Genomic DNA, 26,187 nt, shown 5'->3' on the forward strand with positions numbered 1-26,187 from the left:
TATTGACTCCCATCACATCAGCCTGGGCAGCAACTAACTAAGAGTAGAGAAAGGAGGACCCCCGATCCAACGGAGGCACCCGTAACTCGGGCAACGCTACGAGCGAGAAGAACACGGGCTTACCTCTGTCGAACGTGCTGACGCGGAGCACACATTGGTCCGGCTGGCGCAGAGAGAAGCGTTCGGCGAGGAAGCCCAAACAGGAACGGTCAGCAAGAGCAGCCAATTATCAGGACTTTCGCCGTATTTGGATAGAGAGGGTATCATGCGTGCCAATGGAAGGATTGAAGCAGCGGCATGCGTACCATATGGGGCTCGCCGTCCGATCATTCTGTCCCATAAAAGCGCACTGGCGGAAATGATCGTTCGTCACAACCATGAGAGGATGTGCCACCAAAACGTGGAGGCCACCATCGGCGAGATTCGTCAAAAGTTTTGGATAACTAACGTGAGGAGGCTACTACGGAAGGTGGTGGCTAACTGTAACGTATGCAATTTGCGGAAGGCACCATCGACACAACCGGAGATGGGCCCATTGCTTGAGGCCCATTGCTTGAGGCTTGAGGCAAATGTATGGCCATTTAAGTTCACTGGCCTGGACTATTTCGGACCATTGCTTGTGTCGATTGGGCGCCGAACAGAGAAGAGGTGGGTGGCGCTATTTACCTGCCTAACTACGAGAGCCGTCCACTTGGAGATGGCTCATGATTTGTCAACAGATTCATGCATCATCGCTATGAGAAACTTCATGTGCCGCCGTGGACCTGTGGTTAGGATAAGGAGCGATAATGGCAAGAATTTCGTGGGAGCCGATAAAGAGGCCAGACGATTCACCGATGTATTTGACCCAGTGAAGATACAGGGCGAGTTGTCATCTAAAGGAATCAAATGGATCTTCAACTGCTCATCAAACCCAGCTGAGGGAGGTGTCTGGGAAAGGATGGTCCAGTGCGTGAAGAAGGTTTTGGCGCATACGATGAAGGAACTTGCACCCAAGGAGCACGTGCTGGAGAACTTGCTGATCGAGGCGGAGAACATAGTGAATTCCCGCCCGATCACGCATTTGCCGATCACAGTGGACCAGGAGGCTCCACTGACACCGAACGACCTGTTGAAAGGAATGCCCGACGTGCCAAATCTTCCTGGAGATGAAGAATTGGCATCTGAGAGATGCACAACAAGGAAACAGTGGCGTATCGCTCGGATGATGAGAGATCGGTTCTGGAAACGATGGGTGCACGAGTACTTGCCCACACTTGTTCGCAGAGAGAAATGGTGCCAGCGTGTTGAGCCCATGCGTCGAGGAGACCTGGTATACATCTGCGATCCGACCATACCACGCAGGGAGTGGAAAAGTGGCGTCGTTGAAGAGGTGTTCACCGGGAAAGATGGAGTGCCACGGCGGGCTTCGGTGAGGACTAGCGAAGCCGAGCCAAATTAGTGCTGCGTCCCGCTTCGAAGTTAGCCGTTCTGGATGTGGTGAATGCTGTTGCTTTACGGGGGAGTGGATGTCACGGAACGGATAAGTTGGCTATCGATAAGTAGTTAAGTAATTTGTCACCGATTGAGGGCACTCGGGCACATTAAATACTAAATGTATGCATTTTTATCGCTATTGTAGTTGGTCACATCGATTTAACTAAGAATTAAGCTACTTTGCGCGTCAGATCAGTTCGTCTGACGATACCAAGAGTGAGGGAAGAAAAACTGCGGTACGTAAGATTCAGAATAGATATAAGGTCAAATTTGTAATTCCTTTCAAACTGTATTATTTCCCTATAGAATAAAACGATCTTCATTCGTCTAAGCCAATGAGCGTTTAAGGCATTTCCTGGGTATTGTCGGCGGCTCGACAATAATAAAATTCAGAAATATTATAATTGTAACCAAACAAGAACGGCCAGAACTAGAAAAACCAAATGCTGAGAAACGATTTTGAACAGAATTAAGAGAGCGTTTAAGCGAAATTCAAAATGAAGCGGGCGCGTCATTTTAGAAGGGGGAGAGTTATCCAACCCATAATTATAGCACTCTGCCCCAGTTGATAAACAAATATCAAACTCCAAAATCAGCAGCATTGCCTTTGCCCTTGTCCTTGTCGCCTTGCCCTTGTCTTTGTCGCCAAAACTTCGCCTTCGCCCTTGTAATGTCTAGAATCCAACAGGATCGAAAATCCAACAGAAAGGATCGCGAGATGAGCTTTGGAGCTCCAACAATTTCAATGCACCGTACACTACCGCGGCGGGAAGCTTAACGTGGTGACCGATGCGTGGTCTTGACAGCCGTTGGATTACGTAAAGATACTCACACACGACAGCCGACAGTCCAAGTGGTTACAACAGAAGTCACAGGAGGTCCGCCATGAGATTCAGAAGTTCTCAGACTTTTCCATCGAAAACGGAGAACTCTATCGACATCTCGTGGTATTCCGTGGAAGCTGTGCGTAGAAAACGAGCATCGGGCCCGCATTCTAAAGGAGTGCCACAACGTCCCCACGGCCAGACATCTGAGCATCCGAAAGACGATACTGCGAATCTCGCAGAAGTAATAATGGCCTCAAATGTTCCGGGGCGTGCGACAATGCCTTCCGTGCCAGAAGTACAAGGTTGAACACCGCCAGCAAGCAGGAAGAATTCTCACCCGACAAGTCAGCTAACCGTTCGCCCCGATCTATGAAAGGAAATACTATGCTCCTCGTCTTTTTCGACAGCTTTACCAAATGGGTCGAATTAATATCCCTCCGAAAAGCAACCACGGCCACCCTGATACGGGCCTTCCGCGAACGAATACTAAGGCACTTCGGAGCGCCGAGGAAACTGGTTTGCGATATCGGCTCCCGTTTACAAACGAAGCGTTCAGAGACTACGTTATGGAGACATTTTTCATGTATTGATGAAGTGCTATATTAGAAACTAAGTCAGTTCTAATCATGGCCACGTCATCATCATCATTAATGTTTTTGGGAGTCGAGTCGGGATGAAGTGCAGATCCTGACAAGCTGATAATTTTCCGATTTAGTACCGCAATGAATCCCCGAGTTTTATTGTGGCACGCTACGGTCACATTGTATCTTGATACCTCCGTTCTCTTTTCTGGAAGGCGTAGTCGAGTGCAGAAGTCTTGCCGCATCGTCCCCAAATATGAATCCACGTGCATAGTGTCGATCGGACAACAGTTTTTTCATGGCAAACACTGCCAATATTTAGTGTAAAACGTGCTTTAACATAAGTTGCGTCTGCTGTCTGTCTCACTTTTGGCAGGGCTTGCAGCGGAAAGCTCTGCTTTCTCCTATCTGCTGCTTAATATGAGCAGAACGCGGTACCTCCAAAGCAGTGTCGTTTTCAACTCTTTCGTACCTTTTTTCGGCCTTTTCTTTTTCAACTCGACGCACACATACATAGATTGATGTGCCGTTTTCTTTGGAACAAGTCCAAGCTAGAGTATCTATCTTGAGTTGTTCGCATAAGTGATGATATGCTTAAGAATATGTACTTCTAAGTTTTTCGATCCTAATTTAGCATACTTTGTGGGAGATCTAAGAAATATATATATGATTTTACCAATTTAAATTGGTATCTACAGCTTCTCATCAACAGTCATCAGACCTGCTGACATCGATGGAACGTCCGTAACTACTGTATAGCCGTAAAACAGTGAATACCTGAACCTATCCAAATATTATTGCCAGATATTCTTAAATAGTGTGCTAAATCGTAGATTGTTGTAAAGTAAAAAAACAACCAGAAGTCATAATGTAGATTTAACTCATAATATTTTCATTCCTATCTTAATTATTTTTCCCACTGTTTGTCTTAAATAAACAAAATAAATCATTAAGAGGTTTCTTTACGTAAATTCCTAAACCTACAGTTTTAAGGAATAGGTAAGGAAAATGTATCGAAGTCGAATATGAATTTATCTGATATCTTTTTGGACACCTAAGGGTATGTAAAGCAGAGGTTGTAAAATGTTGGAGTCAGAGTGTGTTGATGTGTACTACGCTCATTGAGTGTATTCGTTACAAGTTGCGATCAAGCTGGGTTAATCTTTCTATTAAATCCAACTGAATCGCATAAAGGCTAGCAAATACATCGGAACCGGCAGCGTTTGGATCCTGAAGATTCATGACTTATACCCTTTACTCGTAGAGTAATTAAATGAATATAGGGTATACTAGATTCGTTCAAATATGTAACAGACAATAGGAAGCGTTTCTGACCATATAAGGTGTATATATTCTTGATCAGGATTAATAGTCGAGTCGATCTGGCCATGTCCGTCTGTCCGTATGAACGTCGAGATCTCAGGAACTATAAAAGCTCGAAGGTTGAGATTCAGCATACAGATTCTAGGGACATAGACGCAAGTTTGTTGACCCATGTTTCACCAGACTGCCACTCCCACAATTTTGAAAAATGTATTGATATTTTTTCACATTTTTATTGGTCTTGTAAATTTTTGCAAGCAAAAATTTTTGCCACGCCCACTCTAACGACCTAAACCGGCTCAAAAATTACACTTTTTTGAAAAATTTTGGATATATTTTCATAATTTTATTAGTCGTGTAAATTTTTATCGATTTGCCAGAAAACTTTCTGACACGACCCCTCGAACGCCCTAAAACTGCAACAAACACATTTTTGAGAAATTGTTTGATTTTTTTTCCTAAGATTATGAGTCGTTTAAAATTCTATCGAATTGCTCAAAGACGTTTTACAATGCCTACTCTAACGCCCTAAAGCCGCCAAACCGGTCACGCCCACACTTTTCAAAAATGTTTATATTTATTATCATTTTATTACACAATCTCAATCGGTATCGCAAAAAATTTATGAAATTTCGCGTTCGCATTCACACTAGCTGAGTAACGGGTATCTGGTAGTTAGGAAACTCGATTATTGCATTCTCTCTTGTTTCTTCTTTATTTAAAGTTTATGGTTAAGTTTTATAACGCACGTAAAATCTCACAGAAACACTTACCCTTTCCAGTCCGCTGATTCACAATTCCTTGTGTCCGTTTTTCGCGGTATGTGTAGGGCTTCAAAATGATGCTTTGTGCTTAAGTAAATTGTCCAATGCCAATAGTTTTCTTCAAACTTTAGCACTTCAGCAGTTTCCCTCATGGTCCACTAGCACTACGACGAATTTATCTGGAGTCAAAGATGAGCTATAATTCTGCTCTAGGGATTTGCTTCTGCGTTATCAAGGTAGATCACCTCAAGAAGTGCACTTCTATAATATCCAGGAATTTATGTATGACTTGAACTTAAAACCAACAAGAAAGAATTTAACAAAAATTTCATAATTTTTCAGGGATACCGATATTGTGGAATAAGATTAGAAAAATGGGCGTTTTGTAGGTGGAAGGATGGGCGTTACCACAGTGTGTTCGGTATACCGAAAAAAATTTTAAAGACAAACAATAAAAAGGAAAAAAAACTAATCTAATCTAAAAATCTTTTCAAAACCGTGGGCGTGGCAGTTTAGGGCGGTTAAAGGGTTATGATGGCCGTGGGAAAAAATGTTTTGGCAAGTCGATAGATATTTAAAAGCCAAATAAAATTACGAAAAAATATCCAAGTTTTAAAAAATGTATGTGAGTCAGTTTTGGGGGGTTTTACGCCGTTAGAGTGGTCGTGGAATAAAGTTTTATATTTTATGATAAAATTAATAATAATAAAGTTTAACAATATTGTGAAAAAATATCCAACAATTTTTCAAAAGCGTGGGCGTGGCAGTTTTAGCGAATTTAGGGCTTTTTAGTGGGACAGGCGGACAGGCTGACTGACGGACATGCCCACATCGATTCGGCTATTGATCCTGATCAAGAATATATATACTTTGTCTTTGTACTTCTCAACAAATCTAGTATACCCTTTTACTCTACGAGTAACGGGTATAAAATAAATTGTATTCTTCTTTCATTCGAGCTGGTTGTCGAAAAGTTATCGATAAGACAATCTTACAAGTATATAGTAACGTAATTATGCCTTCCTCATAATTCACTTATACAAAAGACCGACCGAGGTGGTGCGCCGCATCGATTCCTTGTTGAATAAACAAACATTTCTCGATATTGCGCATCCACTTAAGCCGAAATCAGAACCCAGCCACTAGGCAGGCACATAGCCACGTAGCACATAAGAATTCTTTTTCATATGTATGCACATAAGCATAAGCAAGAAGCGCTCTCGCGCAGATCAAGGAAACAACCCACTTACCCCAGTACGTCAAAGATTTTCTCACACCTACTGTTTTAGTCTTTAGCTGATATTCAATCAATAAAAACGCAAAGCGGATTCATTCTGAGTTTTTATTTATTTCGGCGTTGATCTTAGTTCAAATACGGATCATTTATACGACTCAAAACAAAAACTATTTTACTATATACACATATGCCCAATGAAATTATAATTATCTTTTTCACTTTATACCTACCTATTATCCATTTTTAATATTAGTATTTGTGGCGACCGGCATTGCCAACTACCAAACATCGGAAGAGCGGTGACGCGACGTTGACACCTAGTGTTAAGAGAGAGAAGACAATTTACTCTAGTGTGGTTGGTCGTGTGGCGCGGGGTGTCAACGGCAAGACTACCAATTATTGTATGGAATATTGGTAATAATATTGACTTCAACCGAAAGCCATAAAGTGTGTTACGTTAATAAGCGGGTCATTACATTGGGGACGAGTGGAAAAATCGGTAAATATTAATAATAATAAAAAGAATTAGTAAATTTGCCAATAAGAAGAAGAAGTGATGAAATAAGACGCTGAATTGCAAGTAACGCGTAACGTGACTTGGACCAAAGACAGTAGAATAACAAGATGAGTAACGCCATACAATTTTTTGGCACGCGACTTTTTGGCCGTGGCTCTAGAGGTGGCTCCAGGCTCTCTCGAGTTTTTTTTCGAGAGAGAAAGAGCGGAGAGCGCTACACTCTCTTTTCTTCGCATACAGTGATAGCAGACAACTCTATGTGTGCACACGTATGCTCATGCATTGTAAATTTGACAAAATATGCCCTTCACCTTAGAAGTTCGTTGACTTTAAATCTATATTATTTTTTATCAATTGGCACCATGCGAAAAATTATGAAAATTTATGAATTATTATTATGAAATATTATTTGTATTATTTATTAATAAAATTATTATTTTTTATGAAATTAAAAAATATTTATTATTTTTATGAAATATTTATTTCTCAATGTAATGTCTTCTTTTTGGAAAATTTATGTTTCAAATTACAGTAGTTATAATAATTTCCTTTGTATTTTCTTTAATTATTTAGTATACTCATTGTGTCATTAGTCTTAATATGATATATGTAAATGAACCATTTTTATTATTTAAAATGCGCATTATATTCAGCTTTCAGTTAATTTTTTTTTTGGTATTTTCCAATTTGATATTTTTAAAAAGCGCGCACTTTTGTGTGGGAAGAATAGCTCGCCATCATCACATTGCTACGAAATAGGCCACAACTCCAAATATGTGAATTCGTTTCTTCGATCAGAATTGATTTCGGCACGAAAATCGTCTTCTAGCTTCTTTTATATTTCTTACGCTCTCAACGTGAGCGAGCGGAAAGAGAGCAAATTTGGCCTTCACCAAAAAAGTGGCTGCATAGTGCCAAACCAAAGACACTAGAATAACAAGATGCGTAACGGCCATACATTCGTAAGTAACACGTAACAGACACGTAAACAGGGCGGTTTAAGGAGTTTAGGGAGTGGTCGTGGCAAGAAGTTTTTTGGCAAATCGATAGAAATTTACAAGACTAATAAAAATATGAATGATTATCAAAACATTTCAGTTGTAGACGGTTTGTGGGCGTTAGAGTAAGCGTGGCAACATAGGTCAAATCTAGAATCTGTATGCTTAATCTCAACATTCTAGCTTTTACAGCTCGTGAGATCGAGACGTTCACATGGAAGGACGGACAGACGGATCTACTCGGTTATAGCTTCTAATCAATGATATATATACTTTATTTGGTCGGAAAGGTTTGGTTTATCGAATCTAGTATACTTACTCTACGAGTGACGGCTATAAAATTGATGCTTTAGGCAATGGTTTTTTTGGGTAACTAAATAATTATGAATTCTCTATGGTTTATATAACCGAAAATTGTCATAAGCCCTATACAAAATTAGTATATATATATATATATAATTAAATGTTTGCAATACTCATATGTGAAAAAATATAATTTTATTTCACTGAATGATTACAATATTTTATTTGTTGAAAAACACCGACCGATTACAATTAGGTCTCAAACTAAACTCATCTAATTATTCTGATTTGATTGGCGTTCAAGCCTTGGTATCGAGCTTTTCTGATATGGACTTTAGACCTTAGGGCTCTGATCAAGTGAAGAGAAAGAGCTTTGGAGTTGCCGACTTTAATTGTCTTTGGATTTCCCTTGGATTCAAGTGCACTCGCTATTGGATACAAGTGCTCTTAGATTCTTATAGTTTTGTTTATTGAAATCTAATATTTTTGTTTTCGGGATTGCGAGTCCGAGCTTTGAACGTGGGAACGTGACGATGGGGTGAGGGCTTAGGCAAGTAATGTTTAAATTAGGGGACGGATGTTTAGTCTACCAGTGGGTGACTTATTTGGAGTTGGGATTTTTCCACTCAACCCAGTCTTGAGGATCATTTTACATCCGGAGTAGTGTAGGGTGTATTTGGGTGTACAAGTTGTATGTGTATTAGTGTGTAGGCATATGCTCACGTCTTAGTGACTTATGGATATATCACTATATATATATATACTCATACTCCAAGTTTACACACTTTTGGCACTGTCAAGAAACTCTTTACATAAAACACTAAATCGAAGGTTAATCCTAAATTTTTAAATTATTTTATTAAAATTTTAAAAGTTTTAGTATGTAGTATGTCCCCCATTGGCTTTGGCTACGTATATATATGGCTATATATATATATAATTAAATGTTTGCAATACTCATATGTGAAAAAAATATAATTTTATTTCATCGAATTATTACAATATTTGTATTTGTTGAAGAACACCGACCGATTACAATTAGGTCTCAAACTAAACTCACTTAATTATTTTTAATTATTCTTAATTATTCACTTTGGTCCTGTTAACTTTAAAATTGGTGCTTTTAGCGTACAATGTTATTATTTTCATGGCTGTGGCGAACACCCAAAAATTTTTTCGATTCGTCGATTCCCTCGTAAATCCCCTGAAATACGGCCATGACTTCGTTTATCTCGTCAAGAAACTTCTGCATCCACCGGTGATAACTGATCCAGATAAAGCTAACCTGGGGCTTCTGGCGCCATTGCCTGCGCATCGACCGGGATCGCTTTCGTATCTTCACCTTGTGGGTAAAGCTGTTTTATCAGAGACGTAACTCCATCCATTTCCTCTACTGTTTCCACTGCTGATCCGTTGTCTGGTTGTCGGTCGCCACGTGCCGGAGAGACGTACTACCAACTATGCTTTTGTGCCAGAAGTTTGGCATCCAAGTGCTCCCAACCATTTTTTTAGTTGGTGCACCAAGAATTGATTTAATTCAGCGTCAGGCATAGTAAGTTAAACCACTTCTGATTTTGTAAACGGTGCTACAGTTGTGATGCTTTGATTAAGCTTCCTTTATTACGACCTTTCTGTTGAAATGCTTGCCACCGAATGCCGTGTCTAGCGCGTTTTCATTTTCTTATGCTCCGTGTGCTAGATATACATTCTTAATACTTAATGCTAGCTTATAGGTAGGACCGAGATGACAATATAATTCTTATATCTACAGTAAGCTATGCTACTGCATGGTACAGTGGGTCTTATGAGTATCCATCCTACCACATATTCATGGTTCTAACAGGTGTAACGAACTGATTTTCTTTATTTCGCTCGCTACTGGTTGCAGCGGCTAGCTCAGAGAGTTTGTGTGTTCGTCCCACCAAATTTATGATTTGTGTGATTGCCCGACCAAGGAAACGCAATGGGTTCTTAATATAGCCGTTTATTCTGCTGTTTCTTATATTATATATGGAGATCTCGCTACTCCTGCGGCGCTTCTCTTGCAACGCCTTGCCTCCGTGGTACCGCTGGCTCCTTGAAGTGGACGACGAGTCGGCCCGGCTGGGACTAGGATATTATGGGGCACGGTGTATCGTCCCGGGGCGAGGCAACGCTCGTCCTGGAACCACCTGTACCGACCACTGACTCCACTGTCCGTTTCGAACCCGCTACGTCGCCGTCGTCTCCTCTGGCAGATCACCCGCCGATCGGTCTGGGTTTAGGATGTTATGGGGTTAGGGTGTATCGTCCTGGGGCGAGGCAACGCTCGTCCTTGGACCACCTTTACTGACCACTGACTCCACTGACCCTTATGGACACGTCGGGTTCTTGTCTTAGCTTCTGAAGGTCCTTCTGCCGGCCGGAACGGATTTAGGATGTTATGGTGCAGGGTGTATCGTCCTTGGGCGAGGCAACGCTCGTCCTGGGACCACCTTTGCTAGCCACTGACTCCAATGATCCTTGCGAGACGCCAGGTCCTTCTCCTCCACTCCCAGGATCTCCACTTGCTTGTGGCGATTCGTCCTTCTGAGTCCTTCGGGCTTCTTGCCGTCCGATGCTTACACTGCTCCTTTCCTTCGTTTGACCGCGCGTTCACACTTCCGAGATCCTTCGATTAACACTCCGACGCTCGAACACCTTCCGCACGCGATCTCTCTGTCTCACTCACTGTCTTTTCTCCTCCGCCTTCAGACCCCGTTCCGACTGCGCGCTGACCGCGCGACTCGCGCCGGTACTCTCCTCGACTATCCTCGCGTACGTACTCCTCGCGTGTTGAGACTGACTGCCACGAGCTGCACTTGCGCCGTCCCTTTTTAGGCCTCGGGGATCCCGTTATTTCCCCTTTTGCGCACGGCCCGCTCGGGTACAAGGTCCAACAGTTGTACCGTTAGTTCGCCGTGTGTCCTCTTTGTGCACGCATCGTTACCGGTCGACCTCTGTGCCCTTGGTCAACTCGAGTCCAAGGTCCAGAGTGGTACCGTTAGTTCACGGTGCGTCTTCTTTGTGCCTGTCCGAAATCCGAACCGTTACCGTTCGACCCCTGTGCCCTTGGCCCGCTCGAGTCCAAGACCTAACGGGGTACCGTTAATTCACGGTCTCTCCGCTTTGCCCTGATCGCCTTGCATCGCGGCTGTTGCTGGGCCACTCCCCTACACGAGATTTGTGGGGAGTTTTAAGACTCCTCACATAGGGTTTCCCAGAAGTGTTTAATAAACATTTTTGGGAAAACACTTTCATTCCTTTTTTAGACGCGCTGACAAAATTTGATGACATCATAGGATTTGAACTTTTAGCTCAAGTGGGGGTGAAATTGGACGCAGAGAAAGGTACAATAAATTATGGTTCTGTTTCCGATAAGCTATACCATGTTAGTTGCGACAATGTGAATTTCAGTAACGTAAATGATAATTCCGTACCAGAATCTGTAAAAGTCGAATTTCAATACATGATCACAAAAAGATCTAAGACATTTTCATCCTCTAAAGAGGCACTGCCGTTTAACACTGCTGTTGTTGCCAAAACTCGAACAAGCGATGATAAGCTAGTTTACTTCGAAATATTCCCGCATCCCATGGGTATATCCGAGTTTGTGAAGCGAGAAATCCCAGATTTATTGCAAAAAGTCATTATAACAACCTAACATGGGTTGTGGAAAATAAGTGATGACCCAGGGAATAAGAAAAAGCGTTTGGTTGTAGACTTAAGGAAACTTATACTAAATTAGGTAAAGCCAAATACTTTACAACGCTAGATTTAAAGTCCGGCTATCACCAGATATACATGTCAGAGCATGACCGGAAGAAGACCTCTTTCTCGGTAAATGGCCGAAAGTATGCGTTTTATCGATTACCGGTCGGCTTGAAGAATGCGGGAAGCATCTTCAAAAGCATCTCCAAAAAGCAATCGACGACGTCTTACCAGAACAAATTGTCAAATCGTTCTACGTTTACGTAGATGACATATTTATTTTTGCTGAAAAGTTAAAGAACATGTTTGCCACATAGATTGAATTTTAAAAAGCCTATGTGATGTCAACATGAAGGTGTCCTACGAAAGAACACACTTCTTGAAGCAAAGTGTTGAATATCTAGGATTTATTGTAACCAATGGTGGTGCAAAGACCGACGCAGAAAAAGTAAAAGCCATAAGGGAACACCCAGAACCGTCAAATCTGCATGAGCTTAGGGTATTTTTAGGTCTAGCCAGTTACTATCTATGTTCCGTTGAAGACTTTGCGGCAATCGCAAGGCCTTTGACAAGCTTGCTCTTTTTTTTCTTTTTTTTATGCATTGCTTCCTTTTTTTAAAGCTTCTCATTGTAAGACTAACAATAAGTTTACAAATCCTAAAAAGTACTAAACTAACAGTCACTATTGCAACTGATATGAGTTTGTGTGGCCCTAATAATTATCGTTTAAGGCCTTTAAGGCCTTTCAAGGCCTTTAATAACTATTTGTAGTCCCTTGCTGCTTTTTAGGTGGTACGTATAAAAGTTTTTCTTGGCATCGTCGAGGTATTTGGTAAGCGCTTGGAAGTTTACTTCCGTTGTGACTTGCACTTTTGTTTCATGAATGTTTCCCTTGGTCAGGGGAATTATGTGGAAACTGTCTTTCCCAATAACGTCCATTATTTTGTTTTCGAGGACGCTGGAACTTTTTTTCTCTAATTTAGATTGGAGGCGGCTTAGGGGTCTTCTTAATGTTTTTGTCAGAATTTGGCAGATCGTCTAAATCATGGGCCAAAATGGCAAATCGGTTATCATTGTTGGGTATGTTAGTTTTCTGTCTTGTTATGTCACAATTTATTTTTGATTTATTACCCATTAAAGAATTTTGGGGGCTTAGTTTTCGTTTTATTTGTATGTATCGATCTATACCAGTCTGTATGGTCGATGAACTTTTTTTTTGCTGAGGGTGCAGCAATCAGTGAATTTGTTTTTGGTGCTTGCTCAGCAGAACTTGCAGTCATCGTTGATTGGGCGTGTACCGGTGGAGTTGTAGTTTTTGTCACAGCAGGTGTAACAGAGCCAGTTGATAAGCAAAGATTTTTAGCTTGACTGATAAGCAAAGATTTAGCAACCTTTAAAGGTTGATGGAGAGCAAGACCGCGCTCTCTCGCTTGTTGTTGGTAAGTCTTGGTATTTGATTGGGTCGGGGGTGATTGACCGTACGACTAAGTTCACGTTGTTTCGTTGCAAAGAGAGGCGACGTTGGTCTTGCTCAAGATGGCGCTGGGCCCGAAGGTCTTTCTGGCTCATTTTTTTATTATTTGAAGTTATTGATATAAACGGTTTTTTTTTTGTTTTATATTTGTTGTATTTATTTGTTTTATATTTTTTTATTATAATAAAAAAAAGGAGAAAAGTTTTCGTGAGCATCACTCCTTCGGCACTATCAGCTGCTTAGTTCGCCGGGCCTTCCGCAACAATTGTTTATATTTTTACAATTGACCGAAAAAAGAAAAAGAAATTGTCCACTTAATCAATTTCGCCGACAAATGCAGCATTTTAAATATGCTCAAGAAAGTCGTAACCCCGACGTCGTGAATGCGATACACTGCGACCTACACACAGTGACAAACTTCCAACATGTCTTAATTGCTCAATTCCCGGCTACACAGTTTCGCTGTTGAAGGTTGTAATGGTCGTAACCAATAGAAACGAACAGTTAGAGAGCAGCTCAGAGAGCGGCTCAGGATTGCCAAGCAAGTCCTCAGCGATTGCTATTTCCCAAAATTACAAGCTTAGCAAAAGAAGTGCTTGCAAATTGCTGAATAAGCGCCAAAGCCAAATATAAGCACCCAATAAAGCAAGAGCTCGGAGAAACACCCATACCAAGTTACTCTGGCGAAATGTTGCACATTGACATTTTCTCAACCGATAAAATTAAATTCCTTACACGCGTTGACAAATTATCGAAGTTTTGCGGTGGTGATTCGACTTGTAAACTTGTTCCCTACAATGAGACCGCCTTCAATTCTGAAACTATCACCTCTTTACTGAAGAACAGCTTCCGCATCGACATTGTCGATGCCCCGGGGAACCCGCTGCATAACATCGTCAAACGAGCAAGTGGAACGGTTACACAGCACCGTGACAGAAATCGAGGAGCCTTAAACTAGACAAAAAAAACTAATCTAATCTAATGTAGAACTAACCTTGAGGAGAACGGTAGAATATAATATGACCCTACACTCGGTCACAAATGAGAAACCGGTAGAGATTCTCCACACGGGTTAGGAAACAAGCTGACCATTATGCACGGAAAATAAGTGCACGCAGAACGTTAGTTCTTTTTAAGGGGTCCCCTAGAATAACAAAATGCGTAACGCCATACGAATTTTTGGCACACGATTTTTTCGCCGGGGCTCTAGAGGTGGCTCCAGGTTCTCTCGAATTTTTGTTCGAGAGAGAAAGAGCGGAGAGCGCTTTTTTTTTTTGATCAATTGGCACCATGTGAAAAATTTTTGCATTGCCCTAACGTTATTATTATTTAAATAAAGCTTAGAAATAGTAATAGCCAAATATTAAGGCAATGATTGTTGAGTGCTTGTGTCCGCACTTCTTTTTTTTTTTTTTTTTTTTTTTCGCACGGCTCCCACGGCCACAGGGGCGCTGCCGTGTATCGTACGGCTCGATTCGCGAGAAGATAGACGCGTTTTAGAAAAGAGAACAGAGACGAGGAAATGAACATAAAGTAATAAATAATAATAAATAATGTAACTAAATAATAACATAACTGTAATAAATATTAGTGTTATTATGTACTAAAAAAGTTAAAATTGATTGCTTTAAGAGCAACAGAGAGTCGAGATTACAAATAATTGGATAGGATATGCCTCAAGATATGACTTTTGCAATAAACAGATTTCATATTTTTATTTATTTTATAAATGTTTATTTTCTACTACGTATTATTTTTATGAAATATTTATTTCTCAATGTAATGCCTTTTTTTTGAAAAATTTATGTTTAATTTCCTTTATATTTGCTTTAATTATTTAGTATATTTATTAAGTCATATGACTTAATATGATGGATGTAAATGATCAATTTTTATTATTTAAAATGCGCATTATATTCAGTTGTTTTTCAGTTTCATATTTTGGTCTATCGAATTTGATATTTTTAAAAAGCGCGCACTTTGGGAAGAAAAAGGTCTAATAAATATAGGACCCCATTACAATTGTAATGGCCTCCCCGTTTTGTTCCCTGGGTACCGATTATTACATATATTACACATAATTAATTAACATAACAGAATATAAATAAAATAAAAATAAAATATAAATATTTAAACGGTAGCTAATTCGAGCGGCGATTTTAACATACGAATTTAAAAAACTTTAAGATTATAATAGTCAGGGCGTGAATTTTTAATTATTATTTTAGTTCATCATATTGCTACGAAATTGGTCAAAACTCCAAGCATGTAAATTCGTATCTTCGATCAGAATTGAAGTACGCACACATACACACGTTCTCGTCTATTGTTTTTACTCACACAAGCAAGCAAATTCTATTTTTAGATTTCTTACGCTCTCAGCGTAAGCGAGTGGACATAGAGCAATTGTGGCCGTCACCAAGAAAGTGGCTGCATAGTGCCAAATCAATGTATGTATGGCCGTTACGCATCTTGTTATTTGAAGATTTGTTGTAACCGACTTGCATTTCCACTGCAAGATTCCACGAACAACAGCTGGCGCTGCTGGACAACGTACTCTGACACGCCTCCTATATCGACGCGGGACAGGAAAGACTTAATTTATATTCTACTTGTTACATACTTTCCAACGAATCTATTATACCCTACCTCTACGAGTGACGGGTATAAAAATATCTATACTCACAATTTCAACATAAGGTCATTGCTTTATTTAATTTTATTTAATTTAATAATTATTTTTCTTCGAAAATTTAAATATAAATGAAAAAGATGATATGATGATGATGATGAAGAAGATATCGATTGGTATTGGTTAATAATATGAAAAAAATTTGTGAGTTGTAGTCGTAAGAGTGGGCGCGGTAAAAAGCTTTTTAGGAAATCGATACAAATTTAAAAGACTAATAATATATGTAATATATACTACTAATATATGAAAAATATCAAAACATTTTTTAAAAGTGTGTGCGTGGCAGTTTGGGGCGGCTTGTGGGCATAAAAGTGGACGTGGCAACATAGGTCAACAAACTTGCTCTGCGTCTATGGTTCAGCCTTCTAGCTTTTATAGTTTCTGAGATCTCGGCCTTTTTACAGACGGACAGACTTCTTTCTACATGTTAGATTCCTTTCAACGAATTCAGTTTATCCTTTTACCATACCATACTGGTATAAAAATTCCATTAACACAATAATAAAGCTAAGCATTTAGCGGCGCCTGTAGCTACTTCAAAACTAGAGCTGCACTGTCAGTTCTACTAAGTAGCAGGGAAAAGGTGGAGACTATGCTCTAGCTCTGGCATGCTTGCCGCCAATTGATGTGGAGATCAATGCTCTCAGCCTACGAGTGGCTGCTGAGTGGCAGAACAGATGGTAAACGTTGCGACGGGGAAGATGGTCTTAAGCTCATCCCTGAGTTGTTGGTATGGGCGGAGTGCCAACTCAAATGTTTGGACTACCACTAGTCCACTAGACTACTAGCCACTAGACTACTGGCTAAAACCAACCAAGTGTGATGGCGGGAGAAGAATACTACCTCAGCGTACCCGGCATGTCGTAAGAGGCGATTTAAGGGTGGTAGGAGGAGGCCCCATGGCCATATATTTGACGATGCGCGAACGAAGTTGCCTTAAACGGCTACTCCACCCTGGATCCCGAAAGAAAGTGGCAAACTAATTCGTGGCAGTAGGCTCGTTTTATTCTGTAAGAATTCATGGTTATAACAGTTACAACTAACTTTTACAACCTCCAGACTTTCACACGACAATTAAAAAGCCAAGTTTCCCGGCTAATTTTCAACATGGCGATGGCGAAAAAACAGTGTGCCTGCAAACAATTAGCTAACAAATCCCCTCAGATTTAAAACTGGTTCACAGCATAAGTTCACTTAACCTCCCCGAATACCCTAACCACATGAAGAACCGCTTCACTGAAATACCAGAAGTGCAAGTTTAGAGACGGGTCGAATCATTGTCCTCTATAGGCCATTGTCTATTACTCAAACCTTAGCGCGTCTGACGAATCGCTGATGGACCCGCTGTAGACCTACTCCACGATGCCCTTGAATCACTCTCGTCGGGGCGAGGCAGACAAAGACCATATAACCCTGGTGGACGGGCTCCGTTATTCGGGACCACATCTCGCGGCGAACAAGCGTAGGCAGATACTCCAGGCCCCACCTCCTCCGGAAAGGGTCTCGTAGCAGGCGAGAAATCCTCCACTACTTTCTCGTAGAACCCTCCTTGGGCAGCTCCACATCCAATCCAGGCCTATCCCGAAAATAGGAGTGGCCAATTTGGCGTCAACGGTGCCTCCTGGTCCGTGTCCACAGGCAAATGGGTATGCGAATTCAAGATATTCTTCGCCTCGATCAGGAGACTCTCCAATACGTGGCCTCTTGGCGAAACTTCCTTCAGGATATGACGCGGTACTCACTGCACCATGCGCTCCCTCAGACGGGTTCACTGGTTCACTTCTGCTTGACAAATCACTCTAAATATTTTCCATCTTGAACACGTCACAAAAGCGTCTGGCTTCCCTGTCAGCTCCCACGAACTTCTTGCAATTGTCGCTGCGCAGTCTATTTGCTGGCCTTCTACAGCATACGAAGTTCCTGATCGCAATTATGCAGGAATACGTTTATAGGCTATGCGCCAGCTGCCGCCGTTGCTGTCAAGCACATGAACAAGGCGACCCAACGCTTTTCCTTGTGCCGGGTCACAGTCATCAACAGTTTCCCAAAGTAGTCCAGTCAAGTCCAGTCCAGTCCAGTCCACCCGCATCCAGTCCGACCCCGATAGGGAACCATTATCGGCGGCAACGGACACGCTGGATGCAACTTGCACACGTTTCACGACGAGATAGCTCTCCGAATCACACGTCTCCTCTTCGTGACCCAGAATTTCATCCGGATCTTAGCAATTGTAGCATTCACTTTTTGATGCTTCATCCTGGCGTAGATATGTCGGACCATGAGTTCTGTGACATTGTGTCTGTGTGACAGTATTACGGGACTCCTCGCACTGTACGGCATGCACAGTGCAGCATTAATTCTGCCGTAAACTCGGAATCCAGTTCTCTCGAATGTCGCTCAAGCTACCGACGTCCTTTCCAGCTTCCACCGACCATCTGTTCCCCGGCCAGCTAGCTGCTGGCTGGAGGACGCCGTCGTCCTCATACGTAACCCTCCAATAAGCCACCACCACAAATGCTGTCTGATCAGCATCCACGAAGACAATTTTAAAATGAGGACATTGTTTAATTTAATTTAATTTTATAATTTAATTTTTTTGTAAAATTAAAATATAAATGAGATGATGCTAGTAATTCTGCAGAGACTGTTTATTGATCATTTACCGTGGATGGTTTTTATATATGTAAAGAACGCACACACGTCGTAAATGTGAACAATATGAAAGGTTATTTGTGACTGACTTCTTTTGTTTTCTTACACTTCTAATTATACTTCTGTGTATTCGGTGAAGCCAAATACACATACAGACTTAAATGTATGTATGTATAAGATGCGTGCATTGCAGTTCATACCAGACTCGTAATTTAACGACAATGGGTTGATTTTTAACACTATTTGACTGTTCGGCTAAAAATATGAGTAATCGGCCAATTTCGGGTTTTCATTAAAGATTTAACATACCTGTTGAGCTATTAAGCTTTTTTTATTATCTGTTTTAAGCAACTAAAAGACGATATTTATTTTGCGATTTTGAACGATATGTTTTATTGAGTTTTGCGAGCGAGAATTTAATCTAGGCGATATTTACAATTATACAAAAGCGAATTAATTGCAGAGCGATCAGCAGAACAAGAGAAAGAGCTCTCGAGAGCGTAGATAATATGGCATATCAGTTTTGAACGGTTTGTAGGCGTAAGAGTGAGCGTCACAAAAAGTTGTTTGGCTGGTGGACAGAAACTTACAATTTTGCAAAAGTCGATCTAGCCATGTCCGTCTGTCACTCTGTACGTGTGAACGTCGAGATCACAGGAACTATAAAAGCTAGAGGGTGAGAATTAGCATTCAGATTCTAGAGACATCAGCGCAATTTTGTTGACCGATGTTGGTACATATAAGGTACATCATATAAGGTACATACATTCTTGATCAGGATCAATATGAACGTCAAGATCTCAGGAACTATAAAAGCTAGAAGATTGAGATTCAGACCTTTGTTCCCGCTTCCCCATTTTTGAAAAACTTTTCGATTTTTTTTCACTTATTAGTCTTGCAAATTTCTAGCGATTTGCCAAAAAAATTTTTTGCCACGCCCACTCTAACGCCCTTAGTTCATTGCCATTATATGATTTTGGTAGAGGACCAATTGTGTCCACTATCGAAATCATGTTCTTGGGTCATAGTAATGAAGTAAAAAATAAAGAAAAAGTCCCAAGTCTAAATAATTTAATAGTAACAAACCTTTGGAAAGGGACAAAATTTGTATGGGGCCTAATTATGAGCCAATCTTCCCTGGGTTTGAAAACTAATTAGCAACGAAATTTTTTATTTACAATTATTCACAATATTCTTGTACATGCTGCAAACAGATACTGCCTTTTATGTCTACCGGATATAGTTGAAAAATTGCTCGAACGTATCCTGTATACCTGAATAGAGGAAATCACCGAGATAATCAACGGCCTAGGAAGTCAGCTATATGGCTTCCGGAAGGGACGCCCTCTCGGCCGTTAATAACATCGCCAAGACCGCCCTTGCTGGTGATAGATGGCTAGGAGGCAGGAAGGAATACGCAATTGTGACTCTGGACGGAAAGAACGCCTTCAACACCGATAGATGGCCAGTAATCCTCGGAGCCATAAGCATAATGGGGATGCCGGAGTACCTGCGGGTGGTCTTTGGCAGCTACGATACGGAAGCTAGCCCAAAAAGAGTTTCAGCAGGTGTTCCCCAAGGGGGAACGGTACCAGGTCCGCTCCTGTGGAACATCATGTTCGATGGGATCTCGGCCATCAACAAGCCCTTGTGAGTAAAGCGCCACTTTTTTGCTTACGATGTGGCAATTACAGCAGTCGGCAAAAAAATTGCTGATTTGCAAGAAAAAATTCCATCCACTGGCTCGAGAAGGCCGGCTAGCAATCGCGGCGCACAAGACCTAGACAGTTCTACTAAGCAGCATGTGGAGACTGTACCGGTCTCCGTCAATGGCACACAGGTGAGTCCCTAGAGTGCCTGGGTGTTCTAATAGACCACAGACTATCGTTCAAGAACCACACAAGTAACGCCAGCAAGAAGGTAGCAATTGCAACTGCTTTATTGGCTAGACTCATGCCCAACGTCGATGGACCAAGATATCCAGCCAGAAAACTACTGGTGTCGGTAGGAAAGGCTTCGCTGTTATATACTGCACCAATATGGACCAAGATATCCAGCCAGAAAACTACTGGTGTCGGTAGGAAAGGCTTCGCTGTTATATACTGCACCAATATAGAGATCTAGAGCAATGCCACTAGTAGGGGATCATACCTGAAAGGAGCATGTATCCGACTAGATGCCCACGAGTGGCTGCTGGGTGAGTGGCAGAGCTAATGGGAAACGTCGCAACGGGGGAGGTGGTCTAACCAGCTGATCCCTGAGTTGGCAATATGGCTAACAGAGTGGGTGGCTAAAACAAAACAGGTGTCATGTGTGGTGGCGGCAGAAAAATACTACCTCAGCGTACCCGGCATGTCGCAAGAGGCGACTTAAGGGTGGACGTAGGAGCCCCCATGGCCAACACTTAAGAAAGGGAGTGCGATTGATTTTAAGATTTTTCAGTTCAGTACAGAATCGAAGACAATATAGACACTTATGTTGTCTGCTTCCAAAACAAATGCAACCGTTTATAAGTCCTGAGCAGCCAAATGTAACTGATGGATATGTAATGAATTGGTTAACAAGTAACTAGTAATGAAATAGCCACGGACCCAAATCTAAAATACTGTTGTGATGCTTACCTAGGGGTTGCGAACGAGATAAAATCATTTATGCGTCAAACTACAGTAGCTAAAGATAGTTTTTGCCTTAAGCTATATGTGCAATGTCCAACGCGCAGGAAAGCCGCTGGCTATCTAAGGGGAACGCCCAGCAGCCGTTGTAAAAGGGTATACTAGATTCGTTGATAAGTATGTAACAGGCAGAAAGAAGCGTTTCCGACTATGTATATATTCTTGATCAGGATCAATCGTCTAGTCGATCTAGCTATGTCCGTCTTTCCGTCTGACAGTATGAAAGTTGATATCTCAGGAACTATAAAAGCTAGAAGGTTGAGATTCAGCATACAGATTTTAGAGACAAAGACGCAAAAGGTAGTGCGACCCACTCCCCAAGACCCTTGTTGCCATGCCCACTCGAACGCCCACAAACCGCACAAAACTGCTACGCCCACATTTTTGAACAATTTTTCGATATTTTTTTCGAATTTGTATTTTCAAAAAAAATTTTTGCCACGCCCACTCTAATTGTTGGATCTTTTTTTAAAATTTTATTGGTCGTGTAAATTTCTATTGATTTGCGCAAACTCTCAATCGTTTTTTAAATGTTTTGTCTTTTTATTTCCCAATATCTATCGGTATCCCAGAAAAAATGATGAAATTTCGCGTTCGCATTCACACTAGCTGCTGAGTAACGGGTATCTGATAGTCGGGGAACTCGACTAGAGCATTGTCTCTTGTGTTATAATTGGCTTTAATTGATCCGATCCTTACTGCGGCAAACAACAAATTTGCGATAGAAAAGTTGAATCAAATATTTTGTCCCACTCTAAACTGCTTTACGATCTATTGTCCATTCGCCAGGTGCCGAAGGAATCCTTGGCTGTGTGGTTAGATTCTGAGCGGAAGCTTAGTGAAGGGCTCTACTGAAACTAAATTGTCGGTTATACCTAATCTTTTTAAAAACGCTATTACTTCTCATTTGCAGCACCTTGTTAGCCTATTATATCACTATGTCAGCACGGAATTATGAATCGCAGAAAAACAAGCACTAACCTTTGGAGCCAACTTCCTTCGTTATACAGGGCAGATGTCATCTACACTGACTTTAGTTCAGCGTTTGAGTCTGTTGATCATTCTTTTCAAGTGACTTGAATACTTGTGACTTGAATACAAGTGACTTGTTTTATTAAGTTTCCCTTTTGGAGCTAATTTCCTTCGTAGAACAGGGCTTCAAAAATAATCTTCAAACAGATGTCATCAACACTGACTTTAGTAAAGCATTTGACTTGTTAATCATTCTTTTCTAGTCAGGAAACTTGATTTATGTCTAATGTCTAATCCTGAGATCTAGGCGTTAAACAAACAGACGGACGGACAGGGGTAGGTCGACTCTTCTATTGATCATACTCAAGAATATTTAGATTTTATATGGTCGGAAATGTCTACAAGATTCCTAGTATTCAAAAAGGGGTTCGATTTTTATTCTGCTAGATATTACAATCAGTAAAATGTAAGACGCCTAAGCTACGACGTTTGCTAACAAGGTTTTCACCGTTTTTTTTTTAATTCGTTAACTTTCTGATTTACCTAAAATATTTTTCCTGTCTATACCCGTAAATCGGACAGTTTACATATGGGGAATAACTTTAAACTGCCCGAAATTATTATCACTTAAAATTCAAGGCTTATGATGGTCAGTGACGTCAATCAATTATGAGCAGTAAATGAACTTGCTGCTAAGTGGAGTACGTGAGCAGTATTAAAAATAATCGTTGGGATTCATTCATATCTTGGATTGTTCTTGATATTTCAAAAGCTATGATTAAACAAAAATAAGAAAGCACAATCATGTTTAATGACGTCAGTGAAGAAGAATGTATGTAAAGTATCCTCGTTAGAATATTTTGGCTGATTATGTATGTTGATATCTATAACCAATATTCATTGGTTGACAGAAACGGGCCTATTAGACGATTAAAATTTCAGTATAAAACAATATGAAACATTATATTTTTATAATTTCATTCATTATTAACTGTTATTTATTTAATGTAATAAATATTTAATATTATCCTTTAATAAGAATTTAAATATTACCCGAACCACAACCATTTGTGTAATAAAAAACGGTTGTTGTTGTAGAATTAAATTTACTCCTACAGTTTCACAAATGTTTGGATATTTACTGTCTCCTTTGCATTTACGGCACTAACGTTTTCCCAGGACTCAAACTCACTAAATACCCGCACATTCTTTTTTCTATAAGAGCGCACTGTATTGTTGCAAATGAGTTCCATCATACTGGTGAGTTTGCGCGTTCTCGTCAATGTACAAAGATGATGGTGTATGCTAGTCAACTTTGGACTGTTTGCGTATGAACGTAATTAATGAAAATAATTCAATTTGAATTACCAATATTAATAGAAAATCAAGAGAGAATGCTATAGTCGGGTCTCCCGACTATCAGATACCCCTTACACAGCTAGTGTGAATGCGAACGCGAAATTAAATCGTTTTTCTGGGTTATCGAAATTAAATTAGAAAAAATTTAAAAATTTTCACAAAGTGTGGGCGTAGCCGGTTTGGCGGATTTAGTCCGTTAGACTGGGCGAAGCAAAAAGTTTTTTGGCAAATCGATAGAAATTTTTCAAAAGCGTGGGCAACGCAGTTTTGGGCGGTTTTAGGGCGTTAGAGCGTGGCAAAAAGTTTTTGGGCAAATCGATAGGAATTATAATGGAATCTGTATGTTGAATGAGTTAGGGTGAGTTTTTATAGTTCCTGGGATCTCGACGTTCATACGGACAGACGGATCAACAATATATATACTATCCATGGTCGGAAACGCTTCCGCCTATTGCATATTTTATGCCGTATATACTACTATACCGTTTTACTCTATGAGTAGCGGGTACAAAAATATGAAAAAGGAGCCGGTGGGAATTAAACTTCCCTCATCTTCATCCTCTTTTTCAAAAAACTAACATCTAGTCTTGCTATTTCCTATTGAAAAGCTAGAGGCTTGCGTAGCAAACTAACTAAATTGTATTATGATAGCCTTTCCTTTGCATCCCATATAATTGTGTTTACAGAGACTTGGTTTAATCCGGAAATACTTAGCTCTGAAGTCTTCCCAGGTATGTACACCATATGATCGTTCTTAAAGACTGGGAGGTGGATTCTTAATTTCGGTTAGGTCTACCCTCACATCAGTGGAGTTACTTCTCGAAGAGTACCGCACCTTAGAGTTCATTTGCGTAGGGCTGTCATTTTCTGATAGATATGTTTATATTACGTGCTCTTACATTCCGCCGCCTTCAGAATTCTCAGAATATTTAAATCATTTGTCCGCTATCCCAGCACCTACATTTGCACAATTTACGATTTTTCGCTCCTACCGGCATTGCCTATACATCTTTGTATATTTATATATATTTTTTGTGTGTGTGCAAGAGCTATGGCAGGAGTCAGCTTATTAATTTCGATTAACTTCACAAATTGCCAATTGTGCGCATTGGAACTCGCTTCCAATTCGTGGTTGACTGGGGCTGGTTTTTTTATTTTGAAGCTGGTTCAGATGATTGATTTCCTTTTTCCCGAGTATCGTTATATGTACATGTCCGACAATTTCTTCTCTATTGTTCTCGCAGTAGTATTTATTGCCTTTAATGCTAATTTGTTTCATGTGCCCATTGTTCTGCACTTATGGGCAAGGTAGAGCGATTCGATAGCTCAGTTAAACCCAACTTAAGTACTTTGAAACTTATGAATCATCAAGCGCATCTTGGAATGTTAAATATTATTATAAATATATATTTAAATAAAGTTGCTTAACTCCCAAGTTCAAGTTTGGTTAACAAATTAGGAAATTAACTCTTGACAGATTTATTTATTCAGTGTAGCTTCATTTTTATACTCAGTAAGCTTGGGTAAGGTAATTCATCAACCGACTTGAAGTCCCTTTAACTTGCGTTTCATTCATGTAACTGCTGTTGCTTTCTGCGCCGTCTGCATGTACATGAATTCTTAGTTTATGAACTTCAGGTGGGCCAACATATTGTTCGGTACCAACTTCTTGTTAATGTGAACCCAAAACAAAAACATCAATTAGCATAACTAAAATAAGCCCAACCCTTATTTTCCTTTCCATCTTAAAAAGACTGCCCAATTTGTAGTTCTAGGTGAATTTAATATACCTGGCACAATGTGGTCCCCAGAAGAAAAATGGAATATCCTTCTCCCAATATCACAACATGACTTTATTGAGGGCTTGCTCGACTTATCCATGTGGCACGTTAATTATATTCGAAACTGTCTTGGTCGATATCTGGATCTATGTCTTGTAACAAGATCTGAAAGTGTGTTTCTGTTCACAGTACGCGCTCTACTCGAGCGCGTAAAACAGTGTTTTCTTTCCCTATGTGAGATACACAGATAGCGTGATTGACTAGCGAAGTTGACCTCCAGCAGATTGTTGGCAAGAGCGGCTGACAAGTCAGCAAAGACAAAGAGGCTGTAATCGGTAAAGACACTCTTTAACCCCAGCAAAGAGCCCACCGTCAGAGCCTCGGGCGCCAGAGCACTGAGAAGCACCGCTGGCAACATCGGCACATTGGAAACTGCTGTGGGCAGTATGCACTAGTTCTAGCAAACCTTAATGGGCAGATATTAAACTCTCAGGTAGCATATCACTTAGCGAATGCCACTGCAATCCCTGTAGGCGTGGGTCAGCACGACGATCTTGTGACCCAAGCTGACCCACAACCCTTCCGATATTTAAGTAGAATAAGTGCGACACCATGCAGATGCGCATTTTTCAGTCTTCGCCTTCTGCGGTCTCCATCAATTTGACCTTCCACATATAAACAAATAAATGCAATACGTTCAATAAAATGGGCAAGTCGAAAACAGAAGTGCGCACAATGGCCAAAGAAAACGGTATAAAAGGGAGAAGTCTATATTCTTGATCAGGATCAGTAGCCCACACTCTAACGCTCGAAAACCGCCCAAAACTGCC

General features: G+C 40.7%; 1 protein-coding gene across 1 annotated transcript in view; it reads right to left on the minus strand.

Moving 5' to 3' along the window:
* LOC117138441 (RYamide neuropeptides) overlaps window positions 1-25,775 on the minus strand; it is a 174,355-nt gene extending 148,580 nt beyond the window's left edge. Inside the window, 1 exon segment of the mRNA XM_033300552.1 lies at window positions 25,601-25,775. Within this exon segment, the coding sequence (XP_033156443.1) occupies window positions 25,601-25,775 (175 nt within the window).
* Window positions 25,776-26,187: the final 412 nt, after the last annotated feature.

This window comes from Drosophila mauritiana, chromosome 2R (genome assembly GCF_004382145.1).
Source record: "Drosophila mauritiana strain mau12 chromosome 2R, ASM438214v1, whole genome shotgun sequence".
Lineage (NCBI taxonomy): Eukaryota > Metazoa > Arthropoda > Insecta > Diptera > Drosophilidae > Drosophila > Drosophila mauritiana.